The sequence below is a fragment of the Ailuropoda melanoleuca genome, chromosome 9 (genome assembly GCF_002007445.2).
Source record: "Ailuropoda melanoleuca isolate Jingjing chromosome 9, ASM200744v2, whole genome shotgun sequence".
Taxonomy (NCBI): Eukaryota; Metazoa; Chordata; class Mammalia; order Carnivora; family Ursidae; genus Ailuropoda; species Ailuropoda melanoleuca.
Window position 1 is genome coordinate 84,468,631 of NC_048226.1, and position 18,835 is coordinate 84,487,465.

General features: G+C 34.2%; 1 protein-coding gene across 3 annotated transcripts in view; it reads right to left on the reverse strand.

Moving 5' to 3' along the window:
* TAF2 (TATA-box binding protein associated factor 2) overlaps positions 1 to 18,835 on the reverse strand; it is a 90,976-nt gene that overhangs the window by 31,874 nt on the left and 40,267 nt on the right. For all 3 annotated transcript variants that reach the window (XM_034668556.1, XM_034668558.1, XM_034668557.1), the window contains exons 12-21: positions 17,679 to 17,833; positions 16,884 to 16,998; positions 16,210 to 16,319; positions 14,364 to 14,429; positions 12,935 to 13,187; positions 11,402 to 11,542; positions 8,190 to 8,300; positions 3,839 to 4,032; positions 3,056 to 3,195; positions 256 to 325 (exon numbers count right to left, since the gene is read on the reverse strand). In XM_034668556.1, the coding sequence (XP_034524447.1) occupies positions 256 to 325; positions 3,056 to 3,195; positions 3,839 to 4,032; positions 8,190 to 8,300; positions 11,402 to 11,542; positions 12,935 to 13,187; positions 14,364 to 14,429; positions 16,210 to 16,319; positions 16,884 to 16,998; positions 17,679 to 17,833 (1,355 nt within the window). The remainder of the gene's footprint in view (positions 1 to 255; positions 326 to 3,055; positions 3,196 to 3,838; positions 4,033 to 8,189; positions 8,301 to 11,401; positions 11,543 to 12,934; positions 13,188 to 14,363; positions 14,430 to 16,209; positions 16,320 to 16,883; positions 16,999 to 17,678; positions 17,834 to 18,835) is intronic.

Consider the following 18,835-nt stretch of genomic DNA (forward strand, 5'->3'; position numbering starts at 1 on the left):
AGTCTGATGCATGGGGCTCGATCCCAGGACCTTGAGATCATCACCTGAGCCCAAGGCAGATGCTTAACTGACTGAGCTACCCAGGTGCCCCAGCATACTTAATTTTTTAAAAAGCATCTTAAAAAGGACATTAATAAATGTATAACATATTCCTCTATTTTTAAAAATAATAAAAACTTGTTCCATGTATAATTTTCCAAAATTATTCAGTTTACTTTAGGACTTGCAAAATCAAAACATAGCACAAAAACTAACCTTACATAGGGTACAGGGTCATTCTGAATCATATTAAGCAGCCACTGCAGTTCTTCATAACTCCTGTCCACTGAAAATAAAAATAAAGAAATATATGTTTTTAACTATAACAAATGAAATAATGAGTGACAAGGAGAGATTTACACTTATATTTAGGGCTATGCCTTAGCTCTATTTCAAATCAGAGTTGAAGGCTGTTGGTAACTTACATTTTTTATGGATTAGGCCACTTTAAAAACTTCACTGGTATTGTGCTCCATATAGCCAAAACATAAAACAGGGCCAAGTGCCTATTTTTCACTAATGCTCAAATCAATGACAAATAGAACATAAAGCAAATTAGAATTTATAAAGAGCCCTAAATTAAAGATGAGTAACTCTAAATGGACAAACTATATTTAAATAAAATTGTGTTTCTAGATGCTTAAATCTTAAATTAATAGGAAAATGTGATACCCATTGGTTATCTCAACTATTGGTATCTCAACTATATTATCGTATACAATATGAAATACTGTTTTTACCCAACTGGTTTGTTTCACTTAAGACTAAAGAGCAGTCTTAACTTTTCAACGTAACATAACACAGTGCTATAAATATAAATGACCTGGATAAAATCACTCATTAGCAATTTCCACTCACCTTTTCAAGACCTTATGCTTTTATGATTTGAAAAGCTTTTTTATCAGAATTTTATTTCTGATATAGTCCATTTTTTCACTTTCTAATTATCCAGATATAAGGATAATACTGAAGCACCTCTCAGTTATACTTATTAACTTAGCATTCTTTTGGAAATCATAATATTAGCATTCTATTTCATTTCAGGTAAACTAATTCATGAAATCTTCCTATTTATGTGACAGTAAACATCATTCATGTATCTTGGGAAAGAAGATTGGGAATACTGGCATATTTGGTAAATTAAGGACATCTAGATGTCACAAATTGATAAAATGTCAGAACAAAACAGGAGTCTGATTTTCACCATTTCTTGAAAGAATTATTGTCACCCTCAATAAAAAGAACAAATGACAGTCCTTTCTGAACTTAGTCCAAGATACATAATATACACACTATTTTCTTACCCTTTTGTAATTTCTGACTACACACACACATACTTCTATTGAAATTTACCCAAAAAAATGATAAAAGATTTGAGATTTCCTCTAATATGTAAAAATCAACCAGTATCTATTAAAGAACTTCCCTCACTCATTCCTCTTTCCATAGTCAGAAGTATACTCTAACTTCTTTGTTCTTCCCATATTTTAGCACGATAATCTGAAATTCTATAAGTAAATCAAATTATATATTTCTTATATTTGCATATTATTTTTTTAAAGGTTTTATTTATTTGAGAGAGAGACAGAGCATGAGCAGGGGAGGGACAATGGGGGAAGGAGACTGGAAGCAGACTCCCTGCTGAGCAAGGAGCCTGACTTGGGCCTTGATCCCAACCTGAGATCACAACTTGAGCCCAAGTTAGATGCTCAACTGACTGAGCCACCCAGGTACCCCTGCATATTATAAAGAATTAGTTTTGAGGGGTGCTTGAGTGGTGCAGTCAGTTATGCCTCCGACTCTTGGTTTTGGCTCAGGTCATGGTCTCACGGTCGGGAGAACGAGCCTGCATGGCGCCCCTGCCCAGTGTGGAGTCTGCTCAGTGTGGACTCTGCTTAAGATGCTCTCTTCCTCTGCCCGCCCCCCCCACCTCCAGGGGTGCATGCTCCCTCTCTCTCTCAAATAAATCTTTTTTAAAAGAAGAATTATTTTTGAAGTTTGCATTAAATTTTATAACAATGTTATTAACAAATATTTAAGGTTAGTTCTTTTTTCTTTACAGGCACAGTCACTCATCACTAGGTCTTTCACTTCACACTTTCATCAATCTTGAGTTATTATTTCATTCACTTCCAGGTCAGCTGAAAATTCTTTGGGAATTTTGTTTTAAAGAATGTTACACAGGAGACGTACTTCTAAATCCTTAGGGCTACATGAGTGACAACCTGGCGAAAAAGAGAATAAAGGATCGCAATTTTCCCTAAACATTACATTAGCCGTTTGTTCACTGTCTTTTGAACTCTTCATATTCTGACGAAGTCACAGGCCACAGACCACATTATTCTTTTATCCTGTACAATAACTGAGTTCCGATATTCCTAGGAACTTGCATTTTTTTCCCTTAACCTTAACATTTTAAATTTTATCATACTCTAGCTTAAGAAGTTTCATTTTACTCTTCCAAAGCATTCTATTATTTTTTGGATTACTGCTTTTCTTCTACCTGCTCTATTCTTCTTGACTGAGTCTTAATATTTTCATCTCCTTATTTTTCTGCCTCGTATTTCTTTAAATGTTTTGAATATATAATATTCTCGTAGCCATTTTTTTGGTTTTATGTTTTTTTCAACTTCATGAAGCCTTTTCATTATAATCCCCCCTACTGAGGCTCCTGTGTACGTATCTCACTCTACTTTCACAGATAAAAAAATTTTTGAAAGGTACAAGATGTTTTCTTGAGTCCTCAGTTAGAAATTTCCCAAAACTCTTCTTCTAGTTTTAATAACATGTAATTAAAAGCTATGGAGTAATACGCTGACTTCTTAGAAAGACCGAAGATATCTCTATTTTTATTCTTTTTCCTCACTCATTCTTATACAAGTTCTACATTTACCAAAAATTCTTTCCAAAGAATTTAAAATTTAAATATCTATTTTGTTTGTAATAGGAAACCCCAATAACTAAGATGGCTTAAATATTTAGTAAACACTTTCTTCTAAAAGGATATAAGCATTACCTTTAGTATAATCAACAACTGCTTCCAAAGCTGCTATCCTAATGTCCACAAAGTGGCCATACTCTGCATAAGATTTAAAAAGAGCTGGGTCACTTGGCACATGTCCATTCTTCTGAAGCACTCGTATTGCTCTCAAACAACTAAGAAAAGAGTATTTACAGTTAAATATTTCTATAAAAATTCTTTGAATCAAACTTGTTTCCCAGGCATTAGGAATCAATATGTAACAGCAAACTGAAAAATTGATGTGATTTGAATCTTTTAATTTTGTAACATTAATTTTTTACAATGATTTAGTCAACAATATGGATGGAAAGTGAAAACTGATGATATCTGAACCACTGGATCAACTTTTTTTTTAGCAAACTCCTAAAGAAATAGAAGTTTTTGACAGCCATATACAAACAAGTTGATAGAAGTCATCTAAATAAGAAGCTTAACAATACAGAGATGTTTATACTATATCAAATGGGATAAAAAACATTTTGCCAACATCAAAAATAATGTTTATGAAGAACTTCTGATGACATGAGAAAGTGTTTATGATATAAGCAGAATACAAAAATTTACATATGTGATATATATCACACAATTAAAAATATATTTTGTTATAAGAGGAAGAATTTAGAAGGCCATTCTCCAAAATAGTAAAAATACATCTGTCGATACTACAATGATATAGGATTTTAATTTTCTCTTTTTACTTTAGTGTATTTCCTGATTTCCTATAATTACAATAATTTCTCTTATGATTATAATATAAGCAAGTAACTTTCATCAGACCTGACAGTGATGGTGTGCCTGTAACTTGGAAGAAGTTTTTCCATATTCAAAAACCTGGTGATTTCTTCAAGAATGAGTCGCACATCTGGATTTAAGTTGTCCAAAGTTCGAACTTCATTATTCACACTGACTGCAGGCGTAACAGAGTTGGCAAGGGCATCAATCATTTCAGCACGATAATAGTTATCTGAAAACTGAGCCAAAAATAATCAGAAGAAACAAAACTCACACTTGTATTCAAAAATTAATAAAATAAAATATTTATAACTTCAAAACATAATTTATCTGAAAACATAAGCAAGTTCTCTGATAATTACTTAACTATGTCTTTTGTGTAGTTGTACATTGGGAAAAAGAGTGACTCACTAATTAGTAATACATTAGCTTACTCTACTAGTATTTACTGCATGTAAGAGTAACCTAGCTAGATTCCTCTTAAAGGAAGGCCACACATCCTGCTGGTAACACAGAGCTTGAAATCAGCTATATAGCTCTATTTTCACATATAAATTTATAACCAAGGATCACCAGATATTTGAGGAAAGCATCAACATAAAAAAGGAAGACCAGAACAAACAAAAGGAAAAAAGCAACCTGTCAACAGAGTTTGCAGGGAAAAGAAAACTGATAAGGGGGAAGAAAATCCAAAAACTATCATGAACATAGTCCGAGAAATAACCAAAGGTATGCCTTCCAATTGCATAACATATTTTAAAAGAAAAAATATACAGAGATTCAGAATCAAAATTAAATTGGAATATAAAATTGAAAAAAGTTCCTGAAATTCTAAGCAAAAAGGAAGATATAAAGTAAAAAAAAGGAAACTAGAGAGCTGGTGTAGAAGACATAACATACAAAAAAGAGATCTAGCAAGAGGAGCTGAGGAAAGAGAGGGGACAACCATTCAAAACAATTTCTAAATCCATATCCCAGTCAACTCTCAGAGAAGCAATATATTATATTGAAAGGCAATCGAGGGTGGCTTGATTTAAACTCAGCAAATCAGATCCTCTAGCCTGGGAATTTGAACGTGGAGCAATTTATTTTATCACCAGTGATGGGAATATGGTATGGCAACACACACTGTCAGGGGACGGAGGGGGAGCACCTGCCCCCTGTGACTTCCATGGTGGAGGTTGAACCTCACACTGACAGTTACAATGACAGAATCCCCATGCATGCCGATGTTCAGATAATGGGCAGAAAAAAAATAAGGCACAAAATAACAAAATCAAAGAAAAAATACTCCACACATGTTCACTATGGACCAAGTTTTGTTTTCAAATCGTTTTCATGATTGCAAAATTAATCACTAAAACATTAGTGTCTAAGTCCTAATCCTTCCCTCTGAAGCCAGAGAAAACAATCACGGATATTTGTCAGGCTAATTTTGTTTTAATATTGTGGCATTTATCAACTCTTTCTTTTCCAGGTTCTAAGTCTTGTTTCCAATTTAGAAAGACCTTTTCCATTCAGAGATTATTCAAATTATGTTAATAGGCTTTCTTCAAATATTCTGATTGCTTCATTGTTACCTCTGATAACTACTTTGCCAACAAAGCAAGAGTCCATTTACCTTAACTGCTATTTCTGACCTAAATATTCAGATCACAGAATGAACTTTAAGCAATTAAGAATGAGATGAGGGGGTGGATGAAGTAGGAAAACCAAAAGATTTAACATTTATTCCTCAGACCACATCCAATTTTCACAGCTACTATAATCCTAACTGAACAAGCTAGATTGTCTGATCACCTCAAGGTTATAAGAGACAAGGAAAAAGAAATAATTTGCAGAACACATGTAAAGTAGGGGGTATTCAGTGTAGCGAAAATTCCTACAAAAATCAAAGCAAAAAAAACTGAAGGCATCAATATCAGTGTACTACAGCAAAGCCTGACTGATGTTTTTAACAATGATCCTTTGGAATCAGGGATAGTTAACCATGTTCTGTGCACTGTAATTAACAAAACAGAAATTTCATAAACACGATTAGAAATACATATATATGTATAAAAATCATATAAAATGGCTAATAACTAGGCTTAAAAGGGATTAAATTTTAGACTTCTTGAAAACTAACTTATCCAGAGTACTGAATTTCATGCTCTGCCCAATTAATGAGATGTTAAAAAATTTTTAAATATTTCTCAATGACTCCCAACCTTTTTTTTTTTTTTTTAAGATTTTATTTACTTATCTGACAGAGAGAGCGAGAGCGCACAAGCAGGGGGAGGAGTACAAGGAGAGGAGAAGCAGGCTCCCCGCTGAGCAGGGAGCTCCATGCAGGGCTCCATGCAGAGGAGCCCGATGCGGGGCTGGATCCCAGGGTCCTGGGATCATGACCTGAGCCAAAGGCAGACGCTTAACCATCTGAGCCACCCAGATGCCCCTGACTCCCAACTTCTTTTTGGCATTTCTACACATGTGACCTATTACCCTAAAGTAAATCTTTATTAGCTTCTATCTCCTCAAATGGAAATTGAGATAATAGTATCTATCTCATACATCTGATGAGAATCAGATTATTCATGTTTTGGTATAGGCCATGGAACACACAAAAAATAGCTTTTATTATTATTATTATTATTATATTTATTCTATCCTTAATATCTTCCAAGATTCGTATGCTAATCTTACAGCCACTAACTATAACACCTGATTAGCCTTCTTCTCAAAATTACAAGAAATTGAGTCTTACGTTGTTCTGCAAAAATAATGAAGTGTAAAATTTATTAATCTGTCAGTATGCACCTTACAAAATCATAAATGATGACATGGATGACAACATCATATAAAGTAGCATGGTATACTAAAAAGACCACCACATAGATGGGTGGTGACAGCTCACAGCACAATTCCCAGATTACACTTCCCATGTAATTTTAGACTCTCAACCTCTGTGTTTTGCTTTCATTTGTCAACTATAGAATAAGTAAGGTTTAAAGAAATTAAGGTACGTGAAATCACTTTGCAAAGTAGAAGTACTGTACTGGGGCTACCATGATTTAAATTATATAAGTACCTCCCCAAAACAAGAAAACTGACATAAACACATATGTACAAAGTATTTCCCCATTCCATCTGAATGTAATCTTGATTTGATATCATCTGAAATCCTAAACGTTTATCTTCAAATAAAAGAAATTCATGTGTAGAGGAAGAAAGGAACACTATAAAATGAAAGTCAAAACAAACCAGTAGACTAGAAGGAAAGACTCTTATAAAATTTAACAGTATTCAAAAATGGAAAGAAAAAGTCTATCAACTATGATGTGCTTTTAAAGCACTAATTTTTTAAGGACACTTTTTAGCTTAAGTCATTTGAATGTTATTCTACTGACTTGAGGAAAAATTGTTCTTCCTGATTTTCATTATTAATCACCATTTTTTAACAAACATACTTGTCACTTTTTCTTTACTGTTGTGATGCTTCATTAATTGTTCGTGAATTTGACTCATCCTCCATACTGGATACATGTGTCTTTATATGTTCTGTTCCTTCTTTCTGGAATAACACTGGGAAAATCCTATTCATCTTTATGACTCAGTTTGAAAGTCTCCACTTGTATACAAAACTACACCCAGTTTTTCTCTCTATACCCTTTGGAAGGCACTACTTTCTCTGAATTCCCCTAGAAAACTCTGTATACATATTTCCACTATGGATGACTGTTAACTGTTTACTTGTCTGATTTCCCCATTAGGTTGAATCTGTGAGGCTCCAGAATCAAACTGTGATATACAGCAATTGTTCAATAGATGTTTAATGAGTAAATGAAATTCTGGATGCCATCTACCAACTCCTCTTTCTGTTCAACACAGAACACCACCTAGCATAGCATATATTCTCAAAAACATTTGCTGATTGTTAGAATCACAAGATGAAATGATTTTTGAAGTATAGCACTCAATAGCTATGTGCTAAATACATTAATAAACGCACATTGCAGTAAAAAACAAAAAAAAAGTTAAATTCATTAATGAACAAATTCTCCCAAGAGGGAACTGGTTTCTGTGCATCACATGGTAAAAGAAAAAAGGAATTAAAACAATTGGGCTGTCAGACTTCACCAAAACAAGTTTTAGCTGGCTCCCTGAAATCTGATGTACTACTATTTCCACAGTACAACACGTACGAGGAACATTTAAAAAACAACTAATTTAAAAAACAAAACAACAACTAATCTTGGGTTGTTTTCCACTGGTTACTATAATAAATCATATTTGTATATTTCTATCTCTAGAAATTTCAAGTACCATGGACTCAACAATGATTTCACAGTCTAAATATTTCTTTAAAAACAAAATATCACTAGGTAGTTTTATCATATTCGTTAGAGTATCTTACCTTATTTTTTCTGTTGTCATTGTACTTGATTAAGTCTAAAATGAATGTTAAGACTTCTTTGGGACAAAGGTTGTGAACATCTCTCAATAAAGCCATTGCAACTGGCATAGTCTACAAAAACAAAAAAAACCAAAAAAACAAAAAACTTTACGCATATAATAACCTCTTTCGTTACTACAATTCATTTTAGTATCTGCAGAAAAGGGTTACTAGGGACTGACCAAGGTATCTGGATGGAGCTTAACCCCTCTACCCCTCTAATTCCCACCCCTTCTCACTGAGAACATGTGAAACATTGTAACAGAAGAACAGAGTAGCAAACCAAGAAGAGAGCAGTTTGTAGCCTTGTGTGCCTTTGTCTTCATTCGGTGGAGTAAAGTATATGTCACATAAATTATATAAACCCAGTTCTGTGTCTTACAGTAGAAAAGGAATGGGTTTTAACACTAGATAGACTATTCTCCTACTCTACTACCAAGATGAGTATTTTAGCTAGCTGCTTACTTAAGAGCCTTGTTTCCTCACAGCCATTTTTAGGATTAAATGATACAGTGGCTAGAACCATGTGACACACAGGAAAGAGATCAATCATCAGTCTGAGAGACACTGATTCCGCAGTACCACCCCACTCTCAACCTAAAGAAAAATGGTAAATTATCTAAAATCCAGCCTAACTTTCCCCTTTCCAGATTTTCACAGGCAATTTTCCTAAAGAAGTGGAAACCTGACTCACGCAGTGGTAAACTTTACCAGCAAAACCAAGCTATTTAAACTCAAGAAAGAACCACAGATGAAGTCATCACAATCCTCAGTACCCAGGGAGATTTGGACTATGCTCTCATCTGATTCAAAATAACAGTATCTTCTAAACTGGAGGACAAAGAGGAGGGTAGCTCCTTTGCTCGCATGAAGGAGCAGAAGCAATAGGACAGTCAATGTTGCAACAGTGTAACAAGAGACAGTGTTAGTGCTCTAAAAACTGAAGGAAAGGCTCTTTTCCACAGAAATAACCTGTCCTATGCCTGTTCTGCCCTTTTGGAACTCAAGTTTGACTTAGAGAGTCATCTTTTCTCTCTCTTTTCTGGCACTAAAAGTATTACATGAAAGAAACTGGTCTACAAGCATTAGTTTTCCAACTTTTTTGACCACAACCCATGGTAAGAAATATATTTACATCCCAATCTACACACACACAAATGTCATGTACACTAATTAAAAAATAAAACCAAGAACACTTTTATACCTATCCTTATAAGATGTGTTGCATTCTGATACTGCCTACTGTTTTATTTAAAAAACAAACAAACCAAAACTTACAAACTGATTTCATTCCCCTCACTAATGAGACACAGTTCCCAATATGAAACACAATCTAAGGTATACAGACACACAATGGCACAATGAAGGGGCCATACTGGGTAGACAACACAGAAATTAACTTGTTTCCATACCATGAATTAGTGAAATGGCAACAGAGAGCTGAGCAACAAGTACTAGAAAATGTTCAGTTCTTTAAAATGACAGGATCCCACCTAGACTTCTTTGATTACACCAATATTGGCTTTCCCCAAATGTGGCTCATCCTGAATCTGTTCTGCTGATGAAATTCACTATAATTATATCACGACTTCTACTCTCAGCAGGTGTCTCAGTGTTGCTGGGTAATCTTTTACTTCTTCCTCTACCATATATAAATCTCACCTTACCTAACATCCCCCTCAACATCTATCATTTCACCCACTTCCAATTCGCTTTCTACCTGCCTCAGAAAAAGGAATGTTCTTATCTTTACTAAAATTAACCTCCCAACTACGTCCCACCCACACCTAATATCTTCAGAATTTACTCCATCTTCTCTTTTTTATATTTACTTGCTCTTAACTTGAATTTTTCATCTCTCGCTGTCCACAGATTGCTTTCTCTGTGCCAAACATGGCTTCAAGTTTCTTCTTCCTTTATACAAAACAAACTGAGAATGTCCCTTTCTTAGCACTGCTTTATCCTCGACATGTCTTTCTCATACTCTTCAACACCAAAATCATTAAATAGTCTTTGTTAGTTTTTTCAACATCACTCTTCTTTCTAGTTTGATCTACTTAATCTGATCTCTGCCTTCATTAGGTATTTTTTTTTTAGAGAGGGATATATATATATATATATATAGAGAGAGAGAGAGAGAGAGAGAGAGAGAGAGAGAGAGAGAGAGAGAGAGAGAGANGAGAGAGAGAGAATCTTAAGTAGGCTCCATGCCCAGCACAAAGTCTGATGCAGGGCTCAATTTCATGACCCTGAGATCACAAACTGAGCCAAATCCAAGAGGTGGAAGCTTAACTGACTGAGCCACCCAGGCACCCCTGTCGTTATTATTATTATTATTATATTACTCAGAACATTTTACAAGTGATTTGCAAATTGCCCAAATGCTGAAAATCCTGCCATTCCCACATCCCTTAAAACAGTGACACCATCACACCACTGTGACTTCTATATTATCATTTATAAAAAATGTACTATATAATATAGTATAAAAACACTTCACATACTTATCTATTTGATTTTAAAAAAGATAAATTTTACAACTGAGTAACCCGAGGCTTACAGTATTATGAAACTTGTCCTCATACAAACTGCTAGTGAGAGCAGAGCTAGGTCTGAAACCAGAGGTGGGTACTGTACTTATCTGTCTCAGAAAGGCTGTCCACATTCTAGAAGGACTGCTATCAGAAGGACTCATCCATAACTCCAATCCACATGTAACCAACCAAAAAGTCAAATTATCCATTTCTGTTTACTTTAGAATAAATGTTGGTAGAGAGTTACTTACATATAGCTCATAAGCTCAATGAACAATCAATTAAAATTTGGGGACCATTTTTATTTTAAGATTTATTTATTTGCAAGAGAGAGAGAGAGAGGGAGAGAGCACTAGCGGGGTGAGGGGCAGAGGAAGCAGCAGACTCCCTGCTGAGCACAGAGCCTGATTCGGGGCTGGATCCCAGGACTGTGGGATCATGACCTGAGCCAAAGTCAGACACCTGACCAACTGAGCCACCAGGCACCCCCGGGGAACATTCTGAAGAACCAAAAACAGAAAAAGGCAAACTGTTTATAAAAAAGTAAACACACCTGTTATTTAAGTAGTCCCCAAGTTAAACTGAGATACACAGATAATGGCATCAAACAACTGTAACAAAGTAGAAAGTAAACTGTACCTTCTGTAGAAAATAGCTTTGAAAGCTCATAAAGTTGTTTGTTTTCACAATGTTTGGACAAGTTTTGCAACAAAACATTCTAGTAAAGAGTGACTTCATGGCTGGTGGTCCTGTCCATGTGCTCACCATTGAATTTGCAATCTGCAAATAATTAGAATTAAGTAATTTCCATCACCACTGAAAACATATTTTTAAATAAACAGCTTCTTAAAATACATTAATACAATTAGATTTGTTTTCAACAATTTTAATTCTCAGAAATTTAAAACATTTTAGCCTTTTACTACCATTTCCAAAAAAAATTAACTCACCCCCCCAAATTCTTATGTATACTTATAATTATTTTCTATAATTTCTAAGTTGGAGCATTCTTTTATGTTTTAAGAAAACATGTTTGCAAAAGCCTTCTATTCTAAATATTTAGGAAAATATAATTCTTTAAATTATCAAATAGAATCAGCACCATGGATTTTAAATAAGGTTTTAAAATCTACCCTAATTGAAAAATAAGCCAAGTACAGTGCTAACGTCTAAGTCTGCAAGAATGCTTTAGGAAAAAAAAACCATATCTTGCTACTGAAATTTTTAACATATACAGAAATTATGTCTGAAAAGAATGAATTTACAATTTTAAATAATAGTCTATAATTTCATGGACCTGCTAAGAATTTTGCATGCAAGAATCACAAAGATCTTTATAGGAGCAATGAAATTATATCCTTAGCAGATCATCTATCAGAGAATACCATGTTGTCCCTCACATACCTGAGTAGGATGTAGGAATGCAACTACTCAATAGTGACCATTAAAGACAAAACGAATCTAAACGATTACAATCTTTGGAGATGTTGGGCAAATAGGTTTTAGCAGTGAGGAGGGTAGGGGAGTCACCAAATGGGAATGAACCTATTATCAAGATGTTTTTTAAATACCTGGAACCCAGTATTTCTGGCCAAATTTTTGTCTGCATTTTTCTGGTTTTCATTTTTTCTACCTTCAGTTTTTTTGCATCTAAAGAAAAATATTTAGTTTTCTTAATAAATTAACTTTTCTAGCATATGAAATTATAGAACCTATCATTTTCAGTTATATATCACTAATACTGATTACTAAACCCAAACCAAATTGAAACAATCACCACAGCAGGATAGTTAAGATGAACTGATTTCCTATACTATAATGTAAACCAGCACTCAAACTAAGGGATTTCTCGCCAAAGACATTCTGTTCTTTAACAGTATGGTTTGGCAATTCAATAAAATGGTGAACAATCCTCTTTGAATTTAAAATATGACTTTCGGTTTGACAATTATAAACTTTTAACGCATTATCTATTTTCAGATCAAAACATTTTTCTTTCGAATCAGTCTTACTAAACACATTTGGAAAAAAGCTTTCAAGAGACCAGCTACCAACTAAAATTAAAGACTATGGTAAATGTTAATTCATTTTCAGAGTTTTTTTTGGTTTTTCTTTTCTTTTTTTTTTTAATATGCACTAGTTGTGTTTTCTTTCTACTATGCATCATCTCACCTTTGCGAGGCAGAAGCAAGCGGACATTCTCACTCGGTAGAAACACTGTTCTTGTTCTAATATGTCAGTGAGTGCAAGGCGAGATGCTGGCGTAGGGAACTTCTCCAAGGCCAGAATGGACTCCTGCTGTGCAACAACGTCTCTCTCATAGCGGAGCTGATACTGCCACATGAAATCAGCTTGCTCAAACTCCACTTTCCTCAGCACTGACATATCTGGGTCTATCCTTATCCACAGCAAGGGGGAATCAGCACTGAAAGAAAATAAAATTTTCTTTTTAATTTGTTTCAATTTTATATATTTATAAAATAAAAATGAAGCATTTATTAAACAGATTCTCTTCGCTATGTAATATTCAAGACTGCCTGAACTTTTACTATATTCATTTTTTTAATCACACTGACAACATTCTCATTATGTTTAATGTATTTCAACTTTCCCACAATAGCTAATCTTTATTAATCTTGCTTAAAAGATCCCTAAGGAGAAGACAGTTGTCACAAAGAAATTTCATCTGAAAATATTAATTTGGGGATTTTGATGTGTGATTATGTGATATGAATAAAAAGAATGAGATCAAATTTCTTCATTTCATGGCCTACAGCCTAACTGACTATGGCTATAAATGCCATCATTTCTTGGAATCAATCTGGGACTAAGAAATGAATTTATTTAACTAAATTAAATCGTTTAACTGATTTTTAATACTGTTTTATTAAATGTGGATTCATGATCATCTTTTTCAAATAGCAAGTTCTGAAATCATAGTTCAGAGGCATATCAATGAATTTATCCTCCCATTCTTGTCAAAGTAACTCACACAGTTTAAAACATCTAGTCTATGTCAATACCGTCAAAAGGACACTACCTGAAATACTACTTTAATTCACCAAATACTAGTGGGTGCTTACTAAAGGCAAAGCACTTGATATGGAAAAAGTATATAAACGGTATATAAATACCAGTAATATCTGGCAACCAAACTAGTAAAAAATTACAGATGTTTTATAAAAAAAATACACAGGTACAATATGCATGAGCAAAATAAAGTTTGAGCTACAGTATTTTTAAAAATAAAACACTGCCAATCAGAATATTACCACATAAAATTTAGAACAGTGATATTTAAATTGTATTTTGAAAGCACAGGGAGCCTCAAAGTCTTGTCCAAGAAGAATCTCTATCATCTGACAGCTCCCTAGAAATAGACTATCAGGACCCACTAGTCAAGTACTAGATCAGAAACTGCATTTTAAGAAGATCTGCAAGTGACTGACATGCACATTATAGCTCAGAAACACTGCATTTTTCGGGACTTTCAAAGTTTTAAAAGCAGCAGTTTCAACACATTTACATACTTTTAGATGTACATAACAAGACAAATGAGAATATATAATATTCTATCTCTAAACTCAAGTAACTGACTTACTCCATCGCAGAAAGATCCATGTCAACTTCTTCTCCATTCATCAGTGGAATTTTTTTCTTCTTATTCCTACATTTAGGGAAAAGTTAAGTTTACAAAGTGTGACATTTCCAATTCTGAAAGGAGATAAAGAACAGCTGAAGTTCAAAATAAAAATTTCAGGCAACATTGTAAGACAATTTGAGGAAGAAGGGATAGTGAATGTAATAGAATTTAAAGGGAATGAAGTCAATGATACTGAAATGTCTTCCTGATCAAAGCTTAACAAAAAGCAAAATTATGTAGCTAAATGACAGGTTAAAACATAGTTGTACTTCCAAGAACTGGTAAGCTGCAATTTTATGCAGAAAAGATCGATCTATCGACAAAGCCCTTATAAAAAAATTGAAAAAATAACCAGGCTGAAAAAATAACTGAAATGAGACATGAATAATTATGAACATGTGCTCTATGTGCAAGGAGCTGTCCCATATGAAATGAAGTATGTGTTAACTATAAAACATCTTAGTAGTATTAATTAACATGTGCAACTAATTAATATGAAAAAGATTTAGGATAAGCCCCCCTCCCCCAAAGCAATTGCTTCCATGCAAATTACTCTTGAATCATAAAATCTACTAAATATACACTAAAAACTTGGGTGACTACAAGTTAAAATAGGAACAGAGAACAGTCTTCCTCTGTTCCTCAACACCAAAGAACAAACTGTTACTACAGAGAAAAAACCCTGAGGAAACATTATGAAGAGTAGCAATCGGAGGTTCCCAATTTCCAAGGTAGACAGAACAAAAGGAAAGGGAAATTTCAGCCTGAACTAAGAATTTTTGCAGAAAAAAAAATGGTTTCAAGGAAATTTCAGAATCAAGTTTCTGAAGGCCATCAAAATCAAATGACATCCTCATCTGTCTGACACGACCTCAATGCAGTCATGAGTGTAAAACTTCTGTTCCTGAAGTTTTGATATTACTACATAATCCTCCAGCAAAGCACAAAAATGTTCCCATCTTTCACTATTCAGAATACATGCATTATAATGGCTAAGTTAAATAACAGCGGTAAAGAAAAAACATATTACATAGAAGATGAACAGCTGAACATTTTTTAAGGAAAATGACAATGTGTCTTTTGGAAAGACAACAAGAATGTTTTTTAAGGGGCGCCTGGCTGGCTCAGTTGGAAGAGCATGAAACTCCTGATCTCAGGATTGTGAGTTCGAGCTCCATGTTGGGTATAGGATTACTTAACATAAATAAATAAAGGGGCGCCTGGCTGGCTCAGCTGGAGGAGCATGTGACTCTTGATCTCAGGATTGCGAGTTCGAGCCCCGTGTTGAGTATAGCGATTACTTAGAATTAAAAAAAAAAAATGCTCTGTAAAGGAATGGTGATACAGAGAAAAGGAGAAAGACACAGTAAAGAAAATGCAGAAGCTTTTTATGACATACGTATTTAGCTCCTTCCTTTAAATTCAATGATCATTTCCCCAATATTTACTATAGATATTAATCCAATGAGACTAATAACAACAAACCTAAGCACTTTGCCTTGAATTTTTCGTGGCTGCAAAAAAATCAAACTTCTATTCTACCTCCCCCTGAGCCTACAAAATAAAGATTCTCAAACCTAAATTTTTAAATTAATTAATTCAAAGAATAAAAATGCTGTCAAGAACAGAAAGCAAATAAAGAATATTTGGTAATATCAACTTGAAATAGAAGGAAGAAAAAAAGGTACCAGATAACATGTTCTCTACTTGAAACTTAGGCATATATTAGGATTTCTATTTTGGCATTTTAATCTATGAGACTTTAATTATCAACTTCAGTTTAAAGTTATGATTCAATGCCTACCTTCTGCTTTTGGAATGACAGGGAATATCATGCTTAAGGCTGTTTTCTTCAATTTGCAACGTATGATTGAAGGATCCATCTAACTCCTGCACTGTCACTTTAAGGGGTCCCTTTAAAAAGAAACAGTGTTCAAAGATAATGCTAGAAAAATACCACATATGTATTTTTTTTTTAAGATTTTATTTATTTATTCGACAGAGATAGAGACAGCCAGCTAGAGAGGGAACACAAGCAGGGGGAGTGGGAGAGGAAGAAGCAGGCTCATAGCGGAGGAGCCTGATGAGGGGCTCTATCCCATAACGCCGGGATCACGCCCTGAGCCGAAGGCAGACGCTTAACCGCTGTGCCACCCAGGCGCCCCCACATATGTATTCTTATGTGTACAGGTATATATTTTAAGAAATAAAATAGTACTATAGAAGATGTGTATCTGGAGACAAAGAAAGGTAGTTGGTGCCAAAGGAGGGGAGAACTGGGATAATCTGTGTCCCCTGAAATCTCCAACATAACCTCTTCATTGACCCATCATTGACACTTGGTGTTTTCTCAATTTCAACCTTTGGAAACAAAATCTCATTATGAAACTTCTAACCAGCTCTCCACCCATCAACCCTTCCTATACTTGAAAATGGGAAGAAAGCAGTACAAAAGGCCATTTTGCAAAAAAATCTTACCACATATTTCTGAGTTCCAGGGGATGTATAATCTTGCTTTATTTCTAATTCCAAAACATTTCGCTTTCTATTAAATGCAAAACTTCCATAAAATTTTACCACTCCACTCTGGTCTCTGAAGAATTGTAAAGGAATTTCTGCATATTGAAATGAATATGTACTAAACAAAATAAATGACTCATTATCGTAGGTGATAACTTTCAAACGCATTCTCACCAGTTCAAGGCCTGAGAGCACACTTCAGGGTAAACCAGGTGGCAAAGTATTCAAAATTTTTGTGAAAAATGTTTTCCCAGATTTGAATAAAATTTCTGAAACATTAACAAATTTGTGTTTTGAAAGAAGCAAAACCACTCTATTGGGTTATTAATATAATAGTGCTTTGATATGAAAAAATGTAAAAATTGAAAAGTTCCCAGATACCACTTAAGTTGTGCCAACCCCTAACCACATCTAAAAGCCAGCAGACTACTGCATCTTACAAGTAATCCTGCAGGCCTGTCTGGTGGATTATTTTACCTCCACCACCATCAAGCCTATTGCTATACTCACACACTAAAAAGTAATTCAAAATATGCCAAATTTTGCAAGCATAAACATATGTGTGTGCATCTCAAAAGATTAATAGGTACCGTAGCAGGAATGATTTATGGTTCCTAGTTATTCCTACTATTATTTAGCGACTTAAATAGTCCTTCTCCTTTGGTCTCCCAAATCTTTCTTTTTCCTCCTTCCCCTGACACATATAACCTTATTCCCTTCTCCTCCTTGTTGAGCTGCTACCGAAAAGGATACACCCACTGCTTTATTAAAGGCTGGATGTCTTTGCCAGAAACATTTGAGATGGATTTCAAAAACCCAGATGTGGAAACCAACATCTGACTCCACATATGTGACTGGAACTTCTGTGATGAAGCAGTACTAGCCAAACTTAACAGTTTATTGAAAACCTGTAATAATGAAAGTGTCATTTAGTAACTTTGTATAACATAATATACATTGTTTTCAATTCTGTACTATACCCACTTTGCATTATGACTTTACTACAGTCAATTGCAAAGATAATAATTTCACATCTTACTATATAGGTGGATCTAGTGAAGGACTATTAGCAATAAAAGTATGCAAAGATTTAAACAGCTGGACTATAAAACTACTCTTCTTCAAAACATAATTCAAGTTTAATAATGTCCTGGCCAAACAATTAAAAAAACAAAAACACTGTTTTTAAGGATTATAATAACAATAATATATAATACCTATAATTTATAGTATCATGAGCTTTACAAAGAAACTAAACATTTAGCAAGTTGAGAACACTCATGAAGACTTATACAGCTCTAAAAAGTTTCTTTATGGACCATCTCTCATTAGTATTTCTCCACTCTAAAGGTAAAGGACAGAAAGATTAAAGAAACTTAATTTTAAGGCAAACATAAAATACTTTTAAAAAATCACTAAAAAGTTATTTTTCACTCACCTGTAAGAATGTTAACAGTGGGGGAAAAAATAGCTGAACATTTACAATACATCTTGTTTCTACTACCTCCATCACTATATTTCAACTATTTACACCAAAACTTGCTCAAAATATATGGCAGAATTTAATAGTAGCAAAAATAAACATCTTTCAGATAGGTTTTTTTTTTTTCCTATTGAAAACACTCTAAGTGGCAGTTCATCCTTAATATTTAAATAATGCTGAATACAAAATCATATGTACAACTAGGTTTTACTTTCATCCCCACATTCTAATTTTATATCCATGACAATCCAACATTAAATGGGTAAAGTACTGATACCCATTCTACATCTGAGGAAACACAAACAAAAAGCACAGGTTACTTAGTGAGGAAACAGCTCATTAGTAACAGAATTCCTGCTATAACCCCAGCTGCCCTGACTCCTATTCTACAGAATAGCATTCAGCTTATATATACAGAACATATCTT